The sequence below is a fragment of the Oryzias latipes genome, chromosome 9, assembly GCF_053564925.1.
Source record: "Oryzias latipes strain Hd-rR chromosome 9, Olatipes_Hd-rR_3.1".
NCBI classification, from domain to species: Eukaryota; Metazoa; Chordata; class Actinopteri; order Beloniformes; family Adrianichthyidae; genus Oryzias; species Oryzias latipes.
The window spans coordinates 17699338-17723886 of NC_136245.1; the positions used below are offsets into that span (position 1 = coordinate 17699338).

Below are 24549 nucleotides of genomic sequence, written 5' to 3' on the forward strand. Positions count from 1 at the left end.
CTGCTTTGTATTTCTGGCAATGCCTTTCGCGAGAGGCCGAAGCAGCTTTTTGTGCGACCACTGGGTGGCGGTAATGCGCCATTGAGCGGAATCGAACACTCGCTGCAGACAGAGAAAAAGAGCTGTGGCTGTTTGAGTTTATGCTAGTATCTGGATGTATTTTATTATTATCGCCAATGTGGCTCTGGGTTAGTCATAACTTCCACAAAACTGGTCTCAAACGCTTTAACCCAGCAGTTTAGATACGAAAACGACACAAATGTAAGGCTTTTTTTTTTTTTAGAGTTATTTCGTCTTGAAAGAAGAACGTGCCTTTTTCGCGCTAAACATCTCTGGCGTTTGCGTGTAATCATAATCATCGCTTGTATTTGTTGTTATTGAACAAGTTTAGTGCTTGTTTTTTTTATTCTGAGCGTCATGGCGACGCAGAGAGTGCTGCCTCAGAGCAAAGAGACTTTGCTGCAGAACTACAACAAGAGGCTCAAAGATGACATCAAGTCCATCATGGATAACTTCACGGAGATTATAAAAACAGCAAAGGTAGATTTGTTTTCTCTGAATAAACGTTTTTGTTTTAATTTACAGTTTTATTTTTTAATATGCTTTGTTTTGCTTCTTCTTTCCAGATCGAGGAGGAAACGCAGGTGTCCCGCCCAGCTCAGGCAGAGCAGGACCACTACGAGATGCACGTCAGAGCCGCCAACATCGTAAGCGTCTCATAGAAAGAAAGAAAGCTCGACTAGAACATCAGAAAAGACTTCATCTGTTCATGAAAGCTAAACAGAACTTCTGAACTTTGAGATAAATATTAAATAATGTTACAGCAGAGCTGAACGACAAAAAATTATGCAACTTTCAGTGTTTTTACAGAAATTAATATAAGACCCTGATTATAAACAGAAATGTGGCTCAGGTGTGTAGGATATAACCACTAATCACAGCAGGTCACAGATTGTCTTGCTTTTTTTTATCTCAAAATATGGCACGTCTTTCAAAATTAATAAATTTTCAATTTTCAAAATTAAAGTGAGTCAATTTTCAAAATTAAAGTGAGTCAATGTTCCAAGTTACCTTAATATTTCTAAATTTTTATGGTAAAAAAGAAGGAATCGATGACGGATTATTAGAACCACCATAAAAATAAATAAATCGGTGAGAAGAAAGAACACAATTGTAAAATCGTGGAGGTAGAAGTCAACAATTTACAAGAATAGAGTTGTAATATTATAAGAAAAAAAGTCCAAAAATAAAGTTTTTTGTTTCATACGTTTTTTTTTTTTTTTTTTAGATTTATCTCATCATTTTTTTTAGACAGAAGGCTTTACTAAGAAAAATAATAATGAAAAAGTAATTGTGTCTCAGCACGACAGACTTAGAGCGCATTGTACGCAGCTACACAAACAAGAACAAAAGTCTTTTAATTGGTAAACTTTTTATTGTTGTACGTAAAAGAACATTGAAGAGAATTTTCAGGAAACTGGATTTCTTCAGAAGAAAATGTCCCACAGGTTTGGAAGAAATGGTGTCTGTCATGTTTGGAGTCGACCGTCTGCAGAGATATCGCTGCGTTAATCAACCAGCAATTCACAGTGGTTTTGTGTTTTTTTCCCATGAGACATTGAGAACGGTCGATGAGAAAGATCCTTGACCCACAATGAGTGGATTTCCGGCAGGCGCCGTTGATGCCATCGGCAGTACGGTTGCAGATCCAAGTGTATTATGGCATAATGTCCGTCATCATTACCATATAATATGATGGACACCTATGATAGACTAAAGCTTTATGACATCAACTTAAATGGCTTCATTACACAACCAACTTTATTTTTTAAAAGCATAGCTTTTCCTTGTAAAATGACGACTTTAACCTCATAATTTTACAACTTTATTCTTGAAGACTTTGACTCTTTTGACATGTTTTTTCTTTGGCTCGTCTCCCTTTTTTATTGTTTTACTATGAAGTGTAAAAGTCTCTGTACAAAAGCCCATTTTCCCTTTGTTGTGTCTTCGTCAGGTCCGCGCTGGCGAGTCCCTCATGAAACTGGTGTCGGATCTGAAGCAGTTTCTGATCCTGAACGACTTCCCCTCGGTGAACGACGCCATCAGCCTCCAGAACCAGCAGCTGCGTTCGCTGCAGGAGGAGTGCGACAAAAAGCTGATGTCGCTGCGGGATGAGATCGCTGTCGATCTGTATGAGCTAGAGGAAGAATATTACTCCTCCAGGTATAAGTAGGCTCATCCTTGCCCCCTTTCCACCACCCCTCTGTTATTCCATGCCCAGCATTGTGTAGGCTCCCACTTTTCACCATTCACCGCTGAGCACCAGCAAGGCTTTAGCTTTCACATGCAAACTGGATCCTCTGTAGTCACAATTTTGAGGATTGTAGCAGATGTCATCTCACCCGGTTACCGTGCTGTCGCCTGAGTGTTGTAATCATTTACAGACTATCCAGCATTTCAAGCTTTAACTCCATTCAAACATGTGCCTTTGATCATTCAGCATAATGTACTGTTGTACTTTAAAGGTTTTTGCTGAGAAGTACTCATTTGATAACTATAAGTCAAAGGTGCTGGTGTTTGGAAATATTCTTATCATAAGAGATCAGGTTATTAGGATGTGATGCATTAAAAAAATCCAGACTTTTAGTGATTGTTTTAAAATAACCAGTGTAGAGGCTGGTCCCTATTATCTATAATACTACACGTATTTAAATCCCACTGAATGTTGACAATATCAACCAGATTATAGAGATCTATTATAAAGCTGCACATCATTATATTACTGTTATTTATTTGATGTGAAATCTAAATCTAGTTTGAGTTCTAATCCTATTTTCTGAGTTTTAAAGGGATTACACTTTGCCAGTTCCCTCTGAATGACTGTAATCGTGTAAGCAGACAGTGCAGTTGTACATTTGTTAGCTGTTCTCTTAGACAGAAATAAAGTAGAGACAGAGTGAACAGCAGTGAGTTTTGTCTTGTTTTCTTTGAGAAACTGCTAGGACAGCCTCTTCTGTGGTTGGAGCATGCTGGGTGTGGATCTGCCTTCCTCGCTGCACTCGCTCTGCCTTCTCAGCAACTAATTCTACGCTTCTGCTGGACCTAAATCAGTAGTTGTTCAGTTTTGCTCCAGAGCCAAATCCAAAGGCATTTGAATGTCGTTTCATAACCTCTGTGCTTCTGTGCAATGTGTGCTTTCATGTGCTCTTCTACGTGTGGGAGTTTGTTAATTCTGACTGTCGCTCTTGTCTGCTCCTATTTCTCTGCGCTGCGCTGATTCTTTGACCCTCCCTACTGGTTTCTGCTCTGCGAAGCTGCAGTCAGTGGGACAGCACTGATCTGCCTCTGTGCGAGGCCTACCGCTGGCGAGACAGCTGGGCCTCCCCGAACAGCAGCTGCAGCTCTACGCACGGCGATCAAGAGGAACCCGACGGACCTCTGTCACAGGAGGCAAACGCCCAAAACCTCAGCGAACTCGGGACTGCCTCCTTAGTGAATCCATAGCTGAGGACATTGGACATGGACAGAACTCTTGTTCTGTGACAGCAGCATTTTTTTGTTTTCATTAAACCTTTGGTTGTGGTGTTACATTGATCTTATTTGAAACTGGATTTGAAAGTCCCATTTATTGTCCATACACATCTTTCAATGGTAACTTAATAAACTTCACAGAAAAGAAAAGAAAAAGATTTAAAAAATATGAATCTTTGAACATTGAATACAGTTTGACCTAAATATTTACACCTAACAAGCAATGTTTTTGTTATGTTTTAGCCAAAATAAAAGAACACATCGTTAATGGTTTTATCTTTTCTAACAGTTCAAGGAACAGGAAGTTATGTACATCGAAAATAAATTGAGCAGAAAAAGCTTTAAAAATTAATTTGAGAAACTGATCAGCAAGTAAAGTATGTTAAAGTTTCTTAATACTAATGATGCTGTTGGTATTCAAATTGTTGCAGGACTGAAGGAAGATTTGGTTTCAGTGTGAAGATTTTAAATGCTCATTAGCATTGAGGTTTTGTTTTTATCTACGAAATACAGGGGAAGATGTTTCTACAAACAATTGACCAAATACTAAATCGGAAGAAACAGCAAAGAAATGTGAATTATCTAAACTAATAACCATGTCACGACTGACAATAACTCTGCTGGACTCGGTAAAAAGCTGGATCTTTTTTAATATCTTCGATTCATCTTCTTGAACTTCTCATAGTGGTAGTCATCTGTGGCCTTCTCGTTGTTCGGCCGTTTGCGGAAGTTGGGTGGAGATGGAGCTGCTGAAGACAGTGTCATTTCAAATTTTAATTAATTAATATAGCTTTTAGTTTACATTTCTCAAAGATTTAAGAGAATATCTACAGGCTAAATATAAAACAATAAAAAGGAGGTGAGATTATTTGTAAAGTTAAATTAAAATAAATGTAATGATTTTCTTAAAAACCTTGTTTTATTTTATTACCTTAGAAAGACTAAATAAGAAACCAAAACAAAAAAACGGTCTTCTCTTAGCACTTGAAAGTGAAGTGTCATACCTTCTAGACCTGGTTTCTCTGTGTCACCCACACGCAGTGGTCTTGGTTTGGGTTCTGGTTCTTTGTGTCTGTGATGCCTCTGTGCTGCGTTTGAATCTTCATGATAGACTGAAACAAAAAGGACAATTTTCAAGTTACTCTCAGAGTCAGTTTTTTTTTTTTTCCTAGTTAAACTTCCAGAACTTACAGCGGTTATGTTGGACGTAATTCACCGCAATGTTAGTGGGCACGAATGAGGTGCCATTGTCTTTTTTCTTGTTTCTTTGTTCCGCGATAAGCTTTGCTTTTGCCTCCTCCGTCTGGATAATATTCTTTATCTTTGCACTAGAAAAGCAATCACAAACAGGTTAAGCACACACTAAACCTCCTGAAGAGTTAAAGCAGGGATCATTTTTGCAGCTTCCTGAACATACTCAATGCCAAGGTCAACTTCCGGGATCCCACTCAGCATCTGATTGGACAACATCTCCTCCGTCTTCTTGGCAGAATTGACTCGGATGTTCTCAGGAAGTTCGTAGAGGTGGTCCTCTGGATTTTTTACTTTGATTTTCTGTTCCTCTGCCTCCACCAGTCCTTTTTTCTTCTTCAACTCTGTCTCAATATACTTCATCCTGTAAGAAGAAATTCAAGACTTATTTCTGCAATGACAAATCTTTATGCACAAAAAAAGGGAGAGTTTTGAGGCATTCGTATATGGGGCCATTTATCCAACAAGCAATGCACCAAACTCTAATAGCTGATGATAAAACATCATGGAATCACAGTCTAAGGAGCTCTGATTCCAAAATACCTCATATGGATTTGGTTTTTTTCTAAGTGTTTGTTTTAAAAGGTGTGGATAAGGCCATTAAAGTTTTATAGTATTTGTACAGCGAGTCCTTACATGTCTGCATCTTCATCTCTTCTGTTAGTTTCAGCTGAGAAGGATGTACCCAGATTCAGCTCCGTCTCATCTTCTGTCCTGAAAACAACCAAAAACAATGCATTATGTACAGAATGGCAAGCTGTGTAAGACATTCATAAAATGAATAAGAATATAAAAAAATAAAATAAAAAAACATTTTACTTACATGTCTCTATTTCTATCCTTCACCTTTTTCATGTCTATCACGCCTCCTGTCTTGAGCTTAAACGGGTCATTCTGTTGAAAACAGTGATTGTTTGTTACACAAGTCTTGTTGCTGTTGTGACTCAGACATGCAGTGCAGTGTTAGGAACATCCGGACCATACGTACATCAATTTCAGCCTCTGGTGGAAGTTTCTCTCCAACGAGTAATGCAGTCACACTAAAGAATAACAACACGTTTTTTTTTTTAACTCACGTACATCTGGTAAAAATATTTTGAGTTCGAGAAACAACAGTGATAATGATTACCTGACACCGGTTTGACGTTTCCTTAAACTCTGGATTTCTTTAGCCTCCTCTAGCTTTGATCTTTGCAAACAAGATAGAAGCACAGATTCGAAGTGGTAAACTTTTGTTCCAATAAAAATCTTAAAATTTAGATGTAGTTTAAAAAAAATCATGAACAGACACAACGACGTTAGCCGGAGGCTGGCTACCTCAGTAGCTGGCGCAAGTTTGCGTCTAACTAACTCACCTGACTTCTTCGGTTGTCTCATCTTCCTCTTCGTCATCTGATGAGTCCCTTCTCCTCCTAAAATTTTTACCGGAAGGCATTTTTGTATTGTATCGGTTTCCTTATAACGCAGAGCTTTACAAAAACCGACTTTCGCGTTAGCAGTCTCGGGGAACACTTTAACAGATGAACAAAATACTTACGTCATTTCCGCTTGCGCAATCCACATTTCCGTCTTGTTTAGCTAACCATAACAATCATGGCGGCGTACGCACAGTTTGGAAGGTTGCTGGGCGTTTCAGCGAGACTTTTAAGGCCGTAAGTGCTTTGCATTTGGGTTTCTGTTTTTATTAATCTTTCTCGTAATTCATGTATGAATGTGTGTATGAACACAGAGGACATGAAAGCGGTTACATTTAATGACATGGCTCACTTACATACATGGCATGCGTCGCATGACACAAATGAACTGTTCACACTCACTGAGGATTTCCAAAACATTCTTACAAATAACAGAACGTATCTATAAAAAATATAGCCGGTTTTTTAGATGCCGTGTCTGGAGAAACATTTAAATGCACGTGCAAACTTCACTTTTATAGACATTTAGACCACATAATGGACACTTTAAACTTTTGTGACCTTAAGTAAGCTGGATTGTTATTGAAATTTGTTTTCTATTCAGTCATCTAGCTTTTTATCGTTATCATTCCTCAGTCGTGCAATACATTTCACTGCACACATACAATAGATGTATATGTGTGTGACAAATAAAATGTCTATTAAAAAAAAACAATGATTTTTATTTTATGTGGAGGCTGTTGCTTCTGTGATTCTACAATTTTAACACTTCAAAAATATGTAAAGGCAAAAAACAAGAAGAGATTTAGAATTAATATGAATTATTTACTTTATATTTGAACACTTAGATTGTTCATTAATCTCCTAACTATGCTTTTTTTGTATACAGTGATCCCTTGCTATAACGCGGTGTACTTTTCACGGTTTCGCTACTTCACGGATTTGCATCGTGCATTGTGTTCTGCATTCTGATTGGCTAAAAAGTCACTCCGCTTCTTCTCTACCTGTGCGTCAATAACGTTGCAGTTTAATATGTACACGTACTTAAATCAGCTTGCCAAATTTACATTACGTACGTGCAAATTCTTTTGCAATTTCGAGTTTCTCTAAACCCCATAGAAAAAAGAGCGACAACAACTGTCAATCACTATGTTCTTCCCAAACACTAAACATACCTGAAATGTTTACATTTATAACAGTTGTTGTTTGTCATTAAAGTTTTTCTGTTTTGTTTTTTTTATGAATTTTAGGCTCGTTGGCAGCGGCTGTCCAAGCACTGGATTTCCATCACAGGCAACAAGAGTCTCAAACAGAATGCCACTAAACCCCATTTGGGTTATTCCTGGTTTGTTGTCTTATTCCATCATCCAGTATTTGCATTAGTTTTTAAACACTGGTACTATGATATAGAGGTGATTGCAGCATGTTCTAAGAAAGTGTTCAAACTGTGAGCATGTCCAATCTGGATGTGTACATTTGGGGTTTAGTCACAACAAATACCAAACTACATGTAGGTAAAGTTTATTTTGTCGTGAGAAAATCCTGTGTGTGAACTTGAAGTAAAAAACCAGACATATCTCTTCCACCTTCTTACTACTGTTGTCACTTTGTGGTTCTTCTTGTTTTGTCTATATTCAGGACGAACAATGTTTGTGCAGACGCAGGACACTCCTAATCCAAACAGTCTGAAGTTTCTGCCTGGCCGGACGGTTCTTGAAGAAGGGACTATGGATTTTGGAGGCCCTCGTGACGCATACTGCTCCCCCTTAGCCAGGTATAGGACTCATTAAACACGGATGTACACATTTTTGTCAAGTTGAATTTTACTGGAGGCTTTTGGAACAAGTTATAGAAAACTAACTAATTGCTATTTCTAACAACACTGCAATGCAATCCCTCTAATAAATGAGCTAACATTACTTTTTTAAATGTTTGTTTTTGCAAGGGAATATACTTTTCATTTAAAAAATTAATTTCCCTTGACTTCTGTTTTCACCTCAGATTATTTTGCAGGTATGCATACTGCTTTTTAAAACATTTGTGCTAAAAAATATTGAGAATTATTTTGTTTGGGATAATATATTTGATATATTATTTTACTTACTTACATTTACTTATTACTTATTTCTTTATTCTGTTTCTTCATGATACCAACAAAGTCTTGTCAAATGGCCCAAACATTAAATGCATTCAATTGCAACACTAAATTCGTGTTATTTTGTGTTTGTAGGCAGCTTTTTAGGATTGATGGAGTTAAAAGTGTTTTTCTTGGCCCAGATTTCATTACGATCACAAAGGTAAAACCATCACATGAATATATGTCAAGTTGTCAGCATTATCCTGAATGAGCGACATACACTTTCTCCTCTAGTCTGATGCAAACATGGAATGGAAAGTAATAAAACCAGATGTATTTGCTGCTATCATGGATTTCTTTACTTCTGGACTCCCTGTTGTCAATGAGGACAGCAAGCCCAGCGCAGACACAGGTACGTATTATTCTGCACTGAAGAGTAAATAGACTTTTTAAAAATCCAGAGACATTCGATTTCTCTTCACAGCACCGTCAGATGAGGATGATGAAGTGGTTGCTATGATCAAAGAGCTCCTGGACACTAGAATAAGGTAAGACCTCTTGAAATGAAACTCTGGAATCCCTTTATTTCTTAAAGCTGTTGTTTTCTATTACGCTGTTTTCTCGCTCTGCAGGCCAACGGTGCAGGAGGACGGCGGCGATGTTGTGTACAGAGGGTTTGAGGATGGAGTCGTTAAACTGAAGTTGCAAGGCTCGTGTACCAGTTGCCCCAGTTCCATTGTTACGCTGAAGAGCGGCATCCAAAACATGCTCCAGTTTTACGTCCCTGAGGTGGAGTCAGTGGAACAGGTTTGTCCTCTTTTTCTTTACCTCAATTGTTTGTTCATTTTTTCATCCTTCTTGAACGTTTAAGCCTTTATCGACTGAATCCAGCTTTTGCTTTTCTTAGTATTTCTTGAATTTTAATGAGTTAACTTTACCAAGACGTTATATTTATTTGCAAATGGCTTAGTTTGTCTTATAAATTAAAAATAAAATTGTTTAAATCTTATCAGTTTAACATTTAACAAATGCATAGAAAAATATTTTCAGTTGGTAAAATATTTGTTGAAATATTTACTGCATTATGTATGCAATAACCTGGTATTTTCTCTTTAAAAGGGCCTGCTATGGTGTTACTTAAACTTTTTAAAATATGTTTAATTACAGGCAGTATAAGTCTTAGCAGCTTTTAGTTAAATTCAAACTAATATAGAAGGTACCAATAAAAGCTATAAAGGTAAGTAAAATTAATTTGTACTTTTTTACAGGTAAAGGATGATGAAGACGAAGAGGCTGCTCAACTGTGATGAACTGATTCCAAAACATTCTTATATTTCCCCATTTTCCCACCTTCTTTTATTCATTTAAAGTTGCAATAAAATAAGTTTTGTAGCACAGATGTGCAGAAATACATCTTTTTTAATAGTGATTATTTTTATTCCTAGATGCCAATGATTTCAATTGCTATGGCTTTTGCTTCATCAGTATTTAAGAAGAACTTGCAAAATAATTGATCACTAACAAAAAAGATGTTTAATTTAAATCAATTGTATTTTTTCTTTCATTGTGTTACATGTTGTCTCTTTTTGCCAGTCAGCGAGCCTTTAATTTGAAAGGACAACCTGTATAATGTATACTATGTTACTATGTATCTGTATAAATAAAGTTTGTTGAAATAATTTGTTATAATTTAATTAATATCTTTTTTATCGGTAGGAATTGTTTTTGGCAGAAATTGTGTAAAATATTGTACAAGAGTTGTTACTCTGGAAAGGACTGGTAGATATTTGTATTATTTGTTTAAGCTTTTTTAAAATTTACTAATATTCCAACTTTTAGCCAAGCAGCATGAAGTATAGAAGCCTAAGGGTTTAACTTGATTTGATTACAAATAATAGAGACGTGAGTCTGACTTAATTCGGATTTTAAATAAATTGTGTTTTGGGAATATTTCGAAACATAAATATATACGTTTTGCAGCATCTTGGGGGCAATAATGTTTTTTTTTTTTTTTCATATAATGAATTGATTTATTGTTTCGGATGCTACATTCATGTAATGTTTGCAGGCCGGCTATAATTCAAGGATGTTGATAGAGGGTGTGCTGACGGGGAGCTTCAGGATCTTCGAGCTTTTTTTTTTTTTTTTTTTTTTTTTTTTTGGTTTTTTTTTTTTTTTTTTTTTTTTTTTTTTTTTTTTCAAACTTTATTGAATGTAAAAAATCAATACAAAATAATGTTCAACATTGAACAACGAAGAAACAAGCCAGGGGGTTTATACATTTTATGCATAAAGATTGAAACTAATACACAGATCTAATGTTTTGATGGCGTTCTTATTATCAGAGTTTCTTATTGTCTTAATGTATTGTTTGAACTCATTAATAAAGACTGAGAAATGAGGGGTATGATTCGTTACTTTTGATTTATGAATGTGCCATTTGCATAAAAACAACAAAAGGTTAATGAGGTACAACTGTTCTTTTTTATGAGATGGACAGTGGGTGATGCCAAACATAATATTTTCTAAGTACAGGCGGAAGTCAGGGTCAATGTGGGCAGAAATGAAATGACAAACTTTAGACCAGAGAGTGGTGGAAAAGGGACATGACCAAAATAAATGTACAGTATCTTCAGGGTATTCTTGACAAAAAGAGCAAGTAACATCAATATCTTCCTTGAACCTTTGTAGATATAGTTTGGTTGGATAGAATTTATGGATTAGTTTGAATGAGATTTCTTTCACTTTATTGGTTAAAAAGTATTTTGCTGGTAAATTCCAAATCTTTTTCCATTCTAAATGATAAACTAAATTATTCCAAAAAGAAACTACGTAAGGAATGGAGACAACATCCTTCTGGAAGAGTGAGCGTATACGGCGATTTGTGTTACGTGAAGAAGAAAAACAAATTTGGCCTATTTCTATTTTAGTCGGATCAATTGGCAATAAATTTGGACTTTGCAATGATGAACTTTTGAATAATGTAATAATACATTTAGGAATTGCTTTCAAAACAAAGTTAAATTCGGTTTTTGGTATTTTGATGGAGTATTTGAAGCAGAATTCTTCATGTGACATTAAAGCTCCGTTTGAATTAAACAGCTGATGAACCAAAAGGATGTTTTACTTCGAGCTTTTCCACTCACACATTGCATCCTGATGCCACGTCACTAACGTTTACGTAGATGCTGTTGCTTGACTGACGGCCTGCTCCACCAATAAGAAAACACTTTGGAGAAAGGAGATTCGTTGTCAATCAAAGAGGGGTGGGCTTTAGTGATAGGCGTTCCGAGCAACCCAAGAGCCGAGTAGTTGATCCTGACAAGCAACCTGAAGACATGTGTGGTGAGTTGTGTGATGATTTTTTTTTGTAATTCAGTTTTTATATGATCTGGATAGAAATATTTGTCTATCGCTGTTAGTCACACTGTTACTAGGAAGAAAAATCAATCAACAGTTTTAGACCAAAGGATTTGACATTAGGCTAGCTTGGGTGGCTACCTTGATTAGCGAACATGATGATGCTGCAGCTAAATTTACAAGTCAGCTTTTAGTTTATCCGTTAATCATTATATTTTTATTGATTCAGGTGTCGTGGAAATATAATTTTAACTGTAAGATTAAATGTGTTGTTGATTACTGCCTGTGTCTGTGTGTGTGTGAAGCTACAGCGTTTACGTCCACAGAAACATTTCCTCCTGGTTTGCTAATGTCATTAAACACGTAATGTTTTTCATTTATTTATCTAAACGCTAAAGGATAAACAGACATTTATATATCAAAACCGTAATAGAAGTATTTAGACTAATATAAACGAAACCAGACCATGGCTCGGGGTTTTTCCGGACATTAGTCCTATTCTTTGAGTTAGTTAGTAATAAAGGTATATTTAGTATGACATAAGAGGCTAGTGTTGAATGAATTAAAGACATGAATTTGTAGATTTTTCTTTGTTGGTAAATCAAATGCCAGGATTCTCAGTCGCCTGATAGCTGACGTATGCCTCTCATCACCTGTCAGCACAATCTGAGAATACTAACCAGACCAGAGAAACTAGTTAGTGTGCTTTTCTATTATAATGTTGTTTTGGTTAATGGTTACTTTTAGTAAATCTTTGTTTCTCCAAAAGCACTGCTGCAACTTCCCTCACTGCCTTCTAATATTTGCTGTTCTGAATGAAGGCTCTGTTCTGACATTTTGGATGTGTGATTTTCCTATTGGTCATTTATGGTTTCAGTGTGTGTGTGCGTGTGTGTGCGCGTGTGTGTGTCAGCTGGAGCGCCAGATGTTTGCAGATCAACTATGAAACTTTAAACTTTCAATCTCGCTTTGTGTTTGTGTGTTACTGTAGCTTAACCACGTTAATACATGTGTAGCAATCAGGTAACGGGGGATTCCAGACATGAGTTTAGCTTTTCTTTTTTACATGTTTGAGGCTTTTTTCAATGTGATACAACTCCACCAACACTATTCCCATAAAGTGCAGAGTTGCAAATCATTTGAGTGTACTTACTAAGCTGGCATGCATTTGTAAATAAAGCGAAAACATTGTGGTTGCTATTTAGGCTTTCCTTAATTATCATTTTATTTCCAACAGCCAGGCTTTTGGACTGAATAGTTTCAGAGTTCCTAGTGACAAAATGCTTTTTTCTTTCTCCCCTGAGCTGATGTCTGAAATGCTCCTCAGTATTTGACAGTCTGTTGCAGAAATACTGGCAAAAACACATAACACACCCGTCTTAAGCCAGTACTAATACAGCACAGTTATGACTCAGTTTGGCTTTGATCGTGATGAGAATAATATACGGATGTTTTTTGCAGAACAACAGAGTAATATTTATTTAAATCAAATATACAGTGCCTAACAATTATTCTCAAATAAAAACATAGAATAAAACTTTCTTTCTTTTTAGGAATCTTTGCCTATCTCAACTACCACGTGCCAAGGACACGGCGTGAGATCCTTGAGATCCTCATCAAAGGTCTCCAACGTCTGGAATACAGAGGCTACGACTCTGCTGGTGAGACAGATCCTAGACTAAATTGCAGCTGTTTTTATCTTTTGTTTAAGTTCATCTCTATTTTTTTCTCACTCACAGAAAAGTTATTTAAAGTAACTCAATTCATTCTGGCGCTATTGTTAAATTCTAAAGAAAAAAAACAAAATTACAATACTATTTTATTAAATTATTTATCTTCTAAGTATTAAAAAAACACAATTTCATCTTTTAGTTTGGGCAAATGAATGTGTTAAGCTCCTAGTAAAGCTAGAAGAGTATCTGTACAAAATGCCAGGACATTTCCATAGCTTTGGCGTTTAGTTCTTACGGCTTCATCTCATTTTGCTTTTCTCTGCATAAACTGGTCAGGTGTGGGAATTGATGGAGGAAACAATAAGGAGTGGGAGTCCAACGCAAAGTCCATCCACTTGATCAAACAACGTGGAAAAGTGAAAGCTCTCGATGAGGAGATCCACAGTAAGACGAGATCAAACTGCAGAAAGTGTTTTTGTGATTTCTTTTTTTTCCACTCTATTTGCTTTGGCGCCATGTCACATGTTAAACATGACGATTGTGCTCGTTGTTTTAGAAGAGCAGGATATTGACCTGGATGTGGAGTTTGATGTTCACCTTGGCATCGCTCACACTCGCTGGGCAACGCACGGTGTGCCGAGCCCAATGAACAGTCATCCACAGAGGTCTGACAAGAACAACGGTGGGTTTTGTTTAGAATTAGAAAATAAAGCGCATAAATCTTCTCTAAACCGTTCATTCATATTAAAGTTGATAGATGTGTTTCTTCTTTGCAGAGTTCATTGTGATTCACAATGGAATCATCACCAACTATAAAGACCTAAAGAAATTCCTGGTGAGTTTTTTTGTTGTTGTTGTTTTTCATTTCTTCATCTGATATGTCTTCAGAATTAACCTTTTTTTTTTAATCTCCATAGGAGAGCAAAGGCTATGAGTTTGAGTCAGAGACTGACACGGAGTCTATTGCCAAGCTGACAAAGTACATGTATGACAACCGGGAGAATGATGACCTAAGTTTTGCCACATTGGTTGAACGTGTTATCCAGCAACTGGTAGGGACCCACCAATATGCACCAGCATAACCAAGACAACTAAAGACAGCCCCCTCTTTAATGTGTTTGTTCTTCCACCTGCCAGGAGGGGGCTTTCGCCCTGGTCTTCAAGAGTGTCCATTACCCCGGGGAGGCCGTTGGAACAAGGTGAGCCTGGATTTGTATTCTCAAAGCTAATGAAGCCATCCAGACTACAAACATAATAATACAGATTTTTTCCACATGTGTAGATTAAAAAACATTTCTACAATGTCTAAGGTTTACCATTTGTGCTTTTGTAGGAGAGGAGGTCCTTTGCTCATGGGCGTTCGCAGTGATCACAAGCTGTCCAGTGATCACATCCCTGTGCTGTACCGCTCCTGTAGGCGCACCTTTCTCCATAGAGTTTGAATTCACTATCACATAACCCTTTTATTAATTTTATTTTTTTTACTCCAGCTGGTAAAGACAAGAAGAGCTGCAATTCCATCCCCAGGACAGACCAGGACACCTGCCTGTTCCCTGTAGATGAGAAGGCGGTGGAGTACTTCTTTGCCTCTGATGCCAGGTCCATCCTCGCATTTGTCTTGTCTAAAACTAAAGAAGTCATTCACTGTTCATTTCAGCTCATTCAGAGAGCAAAAGTTAATCGGTGCATGTCGATGTTCATTTGTTTGGTTGTTATAGCGCTGTGATCGAGCATACAAACCGCGTGATCTTCCTTGAGGATGACGACGTGGCTGCTGTGGTGGAGGGCCGCCTGTCCATCCACAGAATAAAGCGCAGCGCAGGAGACTACCCAGCCCGTGCAATCCAGACCCTGCAGATGGAGCTGCAGCAGATCATGAAGGGTGAGGGACAGGTCACTGTTACATCTGCTTCCCTTTTTACTCTGCCTTGTAATTTTGACTCTTCCCCCGTTATTAACACGCATAAAGAATATTGTTAGCCACCAAAAAGACAAACAAAAAACTTCAATGTAGTCTTTGTCTGACCTTAAATCTGTCCTTGCTGTCAGACTAAGTGGTTATAACCTTTCTGGATCAGATTAGCCTCTGGCAAGTATCTGTTGAAATGACGTCTTAGGTTGTAGACTTGACCTGTTCCATTGCTGACATTTGCTTCAAAGGTGTGGTTGTCAAGCTGATTGATTAGTCCCATTAATCAATGCCTGCTATATAGTTGAAAACAACATACTATAGTAACACCCAAAGCGAACTCGACTCAAACATATTTAAGTAATATGTGACGTTTGGTTAAAGTTATATTTTAGTGACGCTGTAATCTGTGAGAGAGTATTTTAATGCAATTGATTGCAATTGTTCAGATTGAATTCTTCCTTTGGTCCAGTAGGGGGCAGTAGAGCTCTGCTGTTGATTTTCCTTGGCACTCATTTGAGGTCCTGTCAACACTGCTTTGTTTAAATTTTACTTTTCTTTCCAATAACTCCTTTTTTCCTGACTTATTATACTATCTAAAAAACTGTGCCATTTTGTCCATCACACATTGTTGTTACTGAAGAATGACTTGTGTTTCTATATTGGTGTAGTCGAGTCATCATTAAAGTTCCAGTCCAATCATCTTTTGATCTATTTTTAAAGCCAGTGGTCTTTTGATTATAATTATGCATTTTTAGGCTGAATAACAAAAATAAGTGTCTATTTTTAGGACATAGTTTTTTTGGGCAGGACCATTTTGGGCGCTCATTTCCCATCATGCTTATTTTTACGCTACCTTCTGCTAGCATACAGCCCTTCACACCCCCAAGCTAACATTACCAGTGCAACAAAAATGGTGAGCAATATTAGAGCTACCCAGTTTTGAGCCGGATGCCAGCGCAGATGAAGAGAATGAAGACATTCGTGGATCTATTTGTCTGCAAGTGTAGTTTGTACACAACAACTACAAGCTTGTTCTGACGGCATTTTTTTTGTCTGCCCTTGATTCACAATAATTAGAATGAAGAAACACTCAGAAACACAGTTTTAAGCTTAATTTTCTTTCTAGATGTTGTCCATCATGGAAAAATGCTACAAAAATACCAAAAAACACAATGGAGATCTATCAGGATGTTTAGGAAGTGAAGGAAAGATTTTCATTTCGTTGTACCACAACAACTCATGTGGGACACATTTAAAAGTTGATCACAACGTCCTGAAGAGGGTTTGTTCTGATTTCCGATCCTCATCTTCAGGCAACTTCAGCGCCTTCATGCAGAAGGAGATCTTCGAGCAGCCAGAATCTGTGGTGAACACCATGAGAGGGAGAGTCAATTTTGACGACAACACAGGTATCTTATTATCTCTACATGTTTAAACTGTCACTGAGCAACTCTAACATTTACTTTAAGGATGTTTTCAATCATGTTTAGTGCAGATTTCAGAAAGAGAAACTTACCGTGAACTCTATGTGTGCAGGGATGTGTATTGTTTGACAGTAGGGTAAATTAAAAACACCCTTGCTCCTGATATTTAATGGAAAGTAAAGTTGCAACAGTAAAGAAAAGCTTTTTTGTTTGTTTGTCAGTGATATTGGGTGGCCTGAAGGACCACATCAAAGAAATCCAGAGGTGTCGCAGGCTCATCCTCATTGCCTGTGGAACCAGCTATCATGCTGGTGTGGCGGTGAGTGTCCAAACTGAACCTGTTGGACTTTCTGGAAACAGGACATCCTTTCTATGGGTGTATTAAGACTGGACACGTTTGTTTAGCTTGAAGTGAACCAGAGTTTGTTTCCCTCGATAATCCGGAACAAATTCTTAGTCTTTGGAGGTGGTCTGGGTTTTTTTTTCTAATCAGACGGAGCTTCGATTCCTTCTGAGTTTCCTTAGTCTAAATGTGATCCGTCCTCGGAGCGGAAGACCTGAACCAAAACGGCCACTGTAGCTGACGGAAACAGAGTAGGAATGAAGGAACCGCGAGCCGCAGACAAATGTAAAGCAACGATTGTCGTGTTATCAAACAGAAAACACTTTGCTTATTGCTTATTTGTTAGTATGTTTATTTTAACACAGCTGAAAATGCTTCTTACATGCTTTTCTGTGTCTCTTTATGTGGTACGCTTGCAGCGCTGCTGTGACCCACCCTAAAAGCTACCTTGTAGTTTACTTAACAGAATCTTTTAAAAAATAATACCATAACATCACAACAATTGAGACAAAGGAACTCAGTGAAATATGATTGGATGAATGCAGGCTCATTAAAACAACTTTTAATGTGACACACTTTGCGTCTCCCACTGTTTTCCCCGACAATCTATTAGTCATAAACACTTAGCAGCAAACCTTCAGACCCGACGTCTCCTCATCACTGCAGTTGCTTGCATCCTCTGAGTCAAAGCACACGCGGCATGTCTGCTTGCCAGTAACCAGGTGGCAGCATGCCTTCCATGCCAAAGTAAACAGTTTGTTCTCGATGTTTAAAACTGGTAGCCTAAATATAAAGTTTTAATAAGTTAACTGTCCCAGTAAGGATTGTGAAGCACGACACATCCGTCCTTCTCTTCTTGTTTTTACCCGCCCTCGTAATTCCTGGCCAATGACTGACGAGATCTTTGGTCATGTGGTGTTGTTTACAAGCTGCGGTCCGTAACAGAATGGTCTGCTTGATGCCCAGTCTGAATACACCCAATGATTCAGGACTGGTTTTAAAACTTCGATTGATCAAATCTGAAACTGAATTTTGATTAGTCAGAAATCCAACTGGGATTTAGTTAATTAAAATTGAATTAGTTCAGTATTTTGGCAGTGACACCTGTGACCAAATGTCCATACTTAGATAGAGCAAACTAACATTTAAATAGGATGATAATGAGTTTTGTCATTCTTCAGACCCGACAGGTTTTGGAGGAGCTCACTGAGCTGCCAGTCATGGTGGAGCTGGCCAGCGACTTCTTGGACAGGAACACACCCGTCTTCCGAGATGATGTCTGCTTTTTTATCAGCCAGTCAGGTGTCGTCTGCATTTCTTCAGTTTCCTCATCTGAATTTAACTCTCTGATCTCCCTTGTGTAGTCTCAGCATTACGTAATCTCTTCTATTGGGGTATATAGTGGTGCCGTTTCCACTCTACTTCTCTGTTGATTTTTAAAAGTTAATGCATGTTTTCGTGCATTGTGCAGGGGAGACTGCGGACAGCCTCATGGCCCTGCGCTACTGTAAGGAGAGGAGTGCTCTGACTGTGGGCATCACCAACACAGTGGGCAGCTCCATCTCCAGGGAGACGGACTGTGGGGTCCACATTAATGCTGGACCAGAGATTGGAGTTGCCAGCACCAAGGTAATCTACCAGCACCACATCTTTTTGTTTACCTTCACCTATATAAAGGTGAAAGATATTAGTTTGCCTAGGAAAGCAATTGTTCTGAGATACTGGAGGTGCTGATAGGCTGATGCTTTAAAGCCTTTATTTTGTAATTCAGAACAATGGAACCATCTAAATTGCTTTACTTTAGAAAAAAACACATGCAAACCCTCAGACTGCTATGCTGACTTTCATGGAAATGCCAGTTTGTAGTAGCACATTTCTCAAATCTTCTTTTTGCTGTAATCCTGTAAATTGCAGCATTTTTTTTTTGCATGTGATGTACAATCCTTAGAACATGTGTTTGATATTCACTCTAACAAAAAGGCATTTTTTTAAACATAAGATGAACACTTGATATTGAGATATTAAGACTAGCATTGTGTCACAGAGAAATGTAATCCACTTAAAGGAAATAGAAAGAAACCCAGATGAACACTATTGTGAGTCTTTTGGAGGTGGTCATTCTTCAGTGTGTAGTCACCATTGTGTCTCATCTTAACATGAAGACTTTGACTTTGTCACCACACATAACAAAAAGGATTTGTCATCTAAGTAAAAGCCCCAGCCTGTGTGCACAGAAAGGGAGATTGCATACAGCCCTCCTGAGGGAACCAATGCCTGGCTCAGTGACTCTGGCGCTCCTCCAAAGCCTGGAAGGGCGTCTGTGAGACGCCGCCATTAACAGCTTGGCTGACCAGCAGACACACCCACCTCCACCAAACTCTGCTCACTTAACAGCCGAGGAACACGTGTCGTACTCACAATGTCTCCATTTCCACCACATGGACTCCATTCTCTGTTTCGTGTCCAGGTCATTGGTCTAATTTTAGCGCACATATTTCTTTTGATTTTTCTAGAATCAATAAATATTAAGTTAAACCTTTAATAAAAAAATCTTTAATATTGCATACTTTTAAAGGGCTATGAATTGTCTAATGGTGTCCATTGGGATAATGCAGGATTTGAAACTTGCTTAAGTTTATCCCATTTAACTGTCTCTTTATTTCTTCATGTTTTCGGTTTCACATTTGGCACATTTCATGGTAAAACAAAAAGACTGAAGGCTGCTCTTTCTGATGTATATTAAATATGTTACAGCTGTGCTGATGGCAATACCAGTCATATTAGAGAACTTGTAGCTGGAGTGGTGTCCAGAGAAAAACAAAGTGTTGGGGGTTTTACTGTTCTGGTTTTGGCACCACTCCGGTGGCTTTTTGTAGTCCGGGGGGTCCTGTGAATCTTGTTGGCTTTATTCAAACACAGATTACGTCTGCTAAATGATCATGGAGAGCTTCCAAAACTGCGGAGATGAAGAAGCAGAAAGATGGAACAAAGGCTGGGTGGGAATGGCAACAAGCTTGGATGAGTGAGAGGCATTTCTGTAAATTAGAGAGTTGACTTTTAATGATTCAGTCTTACCCAAACTGTCAGGGATGAGCGGCGTAAGCATGAACTCAACCACCTGGATGTTTAAACTGCTCTTTTGGCAAAAACACCCACATCTCCTTCCACCAGACTACTTCAAAGTTGATGATGTTTGAATGTTTTTGAGGTTCCGTTTCTCCAAAGCAGATGGTCACTATCTGCTTTGGAGACACTATGGTGCTTTTCTTTGTTAACGTCCCACTCCCACAAGGGTTAAATTAGATCGAAATATGTATTTATTCTGATCTAATTTAGCCCTTGTGCTATCCTAGATGACCTCACCCTTACCATGACAAAGGTGGATAAAGGTGGAAAGATTTCGTGTAATCCATGGACACCAGTGAAGATCACAAGTCATTGAAGAAAAAAGGTTCAGAGCACTGTCTAGTGGGTCTAGATGACCCAACTCCCAATGTTAAAGTGCCTAGGATAGCATAAGGGTTACAAGCGTTCCCAGTGGTCTTTTATTTATGAATATGACGGTTTTAGCATAAATTTAAAAATGAACTGTCGTTTTCTTGGACTTAATTTCTGCAGAGCACCAGGAATAAGCCTGCCCCACTTCCCATCATCCTTTTGTTTACACTCTCTCCCACTAGCTTACAGCCCCTAACACAACCAAGCTAACTGTAATGGTGCAACAAAAGTGGTGAGCAATATGGGAGCTATCCAGCCGTACAGTTTTGAGCCAGATACCAGCTCAGACGAGTGGATGCACCAGAATGGAGCAGAGCGGAGAGCTTGCGGCACGCCGTTGTAGGTCCCATTTCACGCCTACAAGCTTTTTCCAACTGCATTTTTGTGTCTGCTTCTGATTCACAACAATTTGAATAAAAAAATACTAAGAAAAAGGCCACAAGGACGTGTTAAAAACACCAAAGTCACGATCAGTGGAGTGGGTCTTTAACCTGCGTAGGAGAAAATCTATGAAGTTTTTTTTCTTGAAAGTGTGCGCTTGCTTCTTTGTGGTTGATGATCCATCTGCTTCTCCCCACTCTTTGCTCTGCAGGCTTACACCAGTCAGTTTGTGGCCCTCATCATGTTTGCTCTGCTGATGTGTGACGATAGGATTTCCATGCAGCCCAGACGCCGAGAGATAATCCAGGGCCTAAGAGTGCTTCCAGGTAAATGGAGCCGTGAGAATTCTGACTCACCTGAGAAAAAACAATAATGCAGATTGACTGCCAACTCTCAGTCCAGAAGGAGTGATTACTTTATAATTTGAAGCATTCTTCTTGGAAACTGAAGCTAAATGTTGATGGGAGGGGAATGAAAACAGAAAAAGCTAGCTGTGACAGGTTGACCGTGATTAACTGCACTTTTCTTTTCTTTTTCTATTCTATTCTAAAGCGTATTCTAGAGCAGCCTAGATGGCAAACTGATCGTTTATTTAAATACCAATTGTTTTCATCAAAGATTAAGTATTTCTTAAAGCCTAGTTGTTAAATTCAGACTCTTTCCATAGAAAAGGTCATAAAATTTCTACATATTTTAAACACAGATCTGATTAAAGAGGTCCTCAGTTTGGACGATGAAATTCAGAAATTGGCAGCAGAGCTGTATGAGAACAAGAGTGTACTGATCATGGGCAGAGGTTACCATTATGCAACATGCTTGGAAGGAGCTTTGGTGAGTAAAAACAACATTTTTAATGGCTTTTCTTTTTGTTGGGCAAAATAAAAATGCATTCTTTTGTTTTGTTTTGTTTTCTATTTATCCTGTGTAGAAAATCAAAGAAATCACCTACATGCACTCTGAGGGAATCCTGGCAGGAGAGCTGAAGCATGGTCCTCTGGCTCTGGTGGACAAACTAATGCCAGTCATCATGATCATCATGAGAGACCACACCTACACCAAGTGTCAAAATGCCCTGCAGCAAGTGGTTGCTCGTCAGGTATGTGGAAGATTGTCTTTCAGTCATCAAAGAATTGTTCTCATCGAAATAGTTCAAACATGCTAAGCTGTAGGCGACCAAAGCGCATTAGGTGTTGGGTTGTTTTCAGTCCAGTCTCTGATCTGTCACCTCCATTCATTTAAGGGAGGAGCTGGTTTACTGTGGCCTCAGAGCTCTCAGTAATCTGCTGCAGATGTGGATTTAAGTGATGCAAAAACCCAGAAATCCTCCTTAGTGAGTCCTGTTCCATTTGCAGGGGCGTCCCATCGTCATCTGCGACAAAGACGACCAGGAGACCATCAGAAATTCCTGTCGCTCCATCAAAGTACCTCAATGCGTAGACTGCCTGCAAGGCATCCTGAGCGTCATCCCCCTGCAGCTGTTGTCCTTCCACCTGGCTGTCCTCAGAGGATACGACGTGAGTGCCACTTCTTCAGCTTCAACCTTTATTTACATCAACAGAAATAAACAGAAAGTGTATACACAGACAGTAGTCCTCCAAACTTCATTCAGTGTGTAAGCAAAGGTCAGAAAGATGGATGTTAACTTGAAAACACAAATATTCTGGTTGCTGTGTGTAGAAAAAGAAATACTTATTTTAAATGTCAGAATTTTTTTTGCATTACACATTTGCTCTATATATATATATTTTGATGCTTTTTTTCTTCTTCAGGGAGGCATTTGTATCTTTTTCAGTTTACCCCCGGTTCTTAGAATAGTCTAAGGAAAGCATGTAAACACATAATTCTTATTTATGCTGCTTTTAAAGGACTTCACAGTGAGGTCCACATGGCCTAGATTTGTAGAAACATTTGTGCAGATTGCACTCCTCCCCACGTTTTAATTTTTTCCCCCTGAAAAGTCCAAAGGGAGTGGCGCAGAGTTTTCTTGCCAGGAATTTGGAAATCATGAGAGCAGCTCTGACAGGCTGCCGTATTGCTGGCTCGCACATTCTAGTTTGCAAGGAAGATGTTGGTTCAATTTTGGAGTTACACAGCATCCTTCAATTTTGTGGCAGAAGATCCTCTTTCACTCCATTTTTTAAAAATCATTTTCATAATGTTTGTTTTCTTTTTCTTTTTTCACTTCAGGTGGATTGTCCAAGAAACTTGGCCAAGTCAGTGACTGTGGAGTAAACGGCTGTTACCACCCACCGCATGTTTAAACACTGATATCAATGGAGCATCTGGGGACAAGATGGATGTTTCCTGTCATTTCTCTTTTTAGTGCAACCTTTTAGCAATGCTCTGTTAAATAATCTGCATCTCATTGTTTTGTTTTTTAAATTTTCTAGAAGTCTTTAGCGTGATGATTTTTGTTGATATTTTGTCTTTGGTGGCAGGGACTGGCTGGCAGATTCATCCGATATTTTTATTTCTTTTGTATTCTGTTTGTTCTCCTGCAGCTTACCTTTCTGCTTAAAAACCTATGAGCAAGCCTTCCATGTTTATTTATGTTAATTGGTATTTATTGGAGCTTTTGTTAAATTCACTGACTAGGAGACGTGGAAAGCTCACCGGCTCGTCTTTTCTTTGCGTGCAATAATAGCTTACTTGGAATATTTTGCTTTGGCAGCTAATCATTTACTGTAGAAGTAAAAAACAGTCTTGAATCATTCCAAAGTTTCTAACCCCGTTTGGATTTTTTGTTTTCTTGGATTTCTTTAGAGAAAATCCGACATACTTGCAGAGAACCATCGCTAGAGAACAGGTGTGGAAAGAAGATTGTTTAAAAGGATCCAGCGAACATAAAAAGCCATTTTCTTTCTGTAGAAACCCACTTCTGCAAAACTGTCTTCATCTGCATCTGATGAGTTTTAGTGTCATACTCACATCTTGCCTTTTTTTTTTTCTTTCTTAAAGAGATTACCTTTTTCTTTTTTTATTAAGTTTTTTGGTTTAAAGTAAAATCTCATGTAATCCAAATAAGGAAAACGTTACTGACATGAAGTTGAAGTTGCACTCGGTTTTTTCAGCTCACCTGCCGCCACATCTGCCGCCACTGCTGGGACCATTTGTAGTCTGTTTAGTTCTTGTTTTCCCCCCTTTTTTTTAAAATGGGTTTTATTTTATGTAGACATGCTTAAAGGTTCTTTTAAAGTGAATGTTGCTGTCATTTAAATTGTCAAACCAAAAATCTTGGATGTCTTTAGCAGTTGTAAACTCAGACGTGTTTTTGTAGCCAGACTGTGCTGCTGCTCTTAGTCTTAGACTCAGATATGAAGACTATTTAGGACCCAAAGGGGGACAAATATCTGTTGCTCTACCCGTGTCACAATGGTTTCTTTTTACTAATGGTATATTGTGTGTCTGAAACAATGAAGTAGCAGCTGTGGAGACACCTTTGCAATCAAGCCTTAAAATTAACATTAAATTGCTTTTTGAGCTAGCAAAAGGCTTTGGAAACTGAACTATGATGTTACAGGTATGTTTGTTTTTTAGCCCCACCCTCCTTTCCTTTTCCAATGGATGTGTTGGCTTAAGCATTTGGCACCATTAAATGAGAATGTTGGGTTAGTTGAAATGATGCAATAAATTTTAAAATACATCTCATCTAAAATGTCTCTGGTTATTTGGGAATGGGAACTA

At 38.3% G+C, this 24549-nt stretch overlaps 4 protein-coding genes across 5 annotated transcripts; 3 read left to right on the forward strand and 1 right to left on the reverse strand.

The window, feature by feature from the left end:
* The first annotated feature begins 73 nt into the window (after nt 1-73).
* On the forward strand, nt 74-3799 carry med22 (mediator complex subunit 22). The gene is made up of 4 exons (XM_004072488.5): nt 74-540; nt 627-707; nt 2015-2223; nt 3315-3799. Exons 1-4 carry the CDS (start codon nt 418-420, stop codon nt 3502-3504), a joined length of 603 nt encoding a protein of 200 aa, XP_004072536.1. The 5' UTR covers nt 74-417; the 3' UTR covers nt 3505-3799.
* c9h9orf78 (chromosome 9 C9orf78 homolog) lies at nt 3608-6285 on the reverse strand. Of its 2 annotated transcripts, none has more exons than XM_011479335.4 (9): nt 6138-6285; nt 5912-5971; nt 5771-5822; nt 5606-5676; nt 5419-5496; nt 4949-5146; nt 4723-4859; nt 4536-4643; nt 3608-4277 (listed from the first exon to the last, which is right to left on the reverse strand). In XM_011479335.4, exons 1-9 carry the CDS (start codon nt 6215-6217, stop codon nt 4180-4182), a joined length of 882 nt encoding a protein of 293 aa, XP_011477637.1. In that variant the 5' UTR covers nt 6218-6285; the 3' UTR covers nt 3608-4179. The 2 variants fall into 2 exon arrangements, with proteins under 2 accessions (XP_011477637.1, XP_004072535.1); XM_004072487.5 differs by having other exon boundaries at nt 3608-4280.
* On the forward strand, nt 6276-9953 carry nfu1 (NFU1 iron-sulfur cluster scaffold homolog (S. cerevisiae)). The gene is made up of 8 exons (XM_004072486.5): nt 6276-6434; nt 7448-7542; nt 7836-7971; nt 8428-8494; nt 8569-8686; nt 8759-8822; nt 8907-9081; nt 9543-9953. The coding sequence occupies exons 1-8, from the start codon at nt 6376-6378 to the stop codon at nt 9579-9581; spliced, it is 753 nt and encodes a 250-aa protein (XP_004072534.1). The 5' UTR covers nt 6276-6375; the 3' UTR covers nt 9582-9953.
* A 1537-nt stretch (nt 9954-11490) lies between these two features.
* On the forward strand, nt 11491-24520 carry gfpt1 (glutamine--fructose-6-phosphate transaminase 1). The gene is made up of 19 exons (XM_004072485.5): nt 11491-11619; nt 13188-13295; nt 13644-13751; nt 13864-13989; nt 14084-14142; nt 14225-14359; nt 14445-14506; nt 14641-14720; nt 14798-14906; nt 15026-15189; nt 16533-16628; nt 16865-16962; nt 18168-18288; nt 18458-18615; nt 21077-21191; nt 21569-21696; nt 21794-21961; nt 22218-22379; nt 23053-24520. The coding sequence occupies exons 1-19, from the start codon at nt 11613-11615 to the stop codon at nt 23095-23097; spliced, it is 2049 nt and encodes a 682-aa protein (XP_004072533.1). The 5' UTR covers nt 11491-11612; the 3' UTR covers nt 23098-24520.
* The last annotated feature ends 29 nt before the right edge of the window (nt 24521-24549 follow it).

Coding starts and splice junctions, on each gene's coding strand:
- nfu1 (XM_004072486.5), top strand. CDS start 6,376: ATGGCGGCGTACGCACAGTTTGGAAGGTTGCTGGGCGTTTCAGCGAGA. Junction 8,495..8,568: donor ATTTCATTACGATCACAAAG/GTAAAACCATCA, acceptor TTTCTCCTCTAG/TCTGATGCAAACATGGAATG. Junction 8,687..8,758: donor CAAGCCCAGCGCAGACACAG/GTACGTATTATT, acceptor TTCTCTTCACAG/CACCGTCAGATGAGGATGAT.
- med22 (XM_004072488.5), top strand. CDS start 418: ATGGCGACGCAGAGAGTGCTGCCTCAGAGCAAAGAGACTTTGCTGCAG. Junction 541..626: donor AGATTATAAAAACAGCAAAG/GTAGATTTGTTT, acceptor TCTTCTTTCCAG/ATCGAGGAGGAAACGCAGGT. Junction 2,224..3,314: donor GAAGAATATTACTCCTCCAG/GTATAAGTAGGC, acceptor TGCTCTGCGAAG/CTGCAGTCAGTGGGACAGCA.
- c9h9orf78 (XM_004072487.5), bottom strand. CDS start 6,217: ATGCCTTCCGGTAAAAATTTTAGGAGGAGAAGGGACTCATCAGATGAC. Junction 5,677..5,770: donor CACCAGAGGCTGAAATTGAT/GTACGTATGGTC, acceptor TGTTTTCAACAG/AATGACCCGTTTAAGCTCAA. Junction 5,497..5,605: donor AAGGATAGAAATAGAGACAT/GTAAGTAAAATG, acceptor GGTTGTTTTCAG/GACAGAAGATGAGACGGAGC.
- gfpt1 (XM_004072485.5), top strand. Junction 14,907..15,025: donor TTCTTTGCCTCTGATGCCAG/GTCCATCCTCGC, acceptor TGGTTGTTATAG/CGCTGTGATCGAGCATACAA. Junction 18,289..18,457: donor CTTTTTTATCAGCCAGTCAG/GTGTCGTCTGCA, acceptor TGCATTGTGCAG/GGGAGACTGCGGACAGCCTC.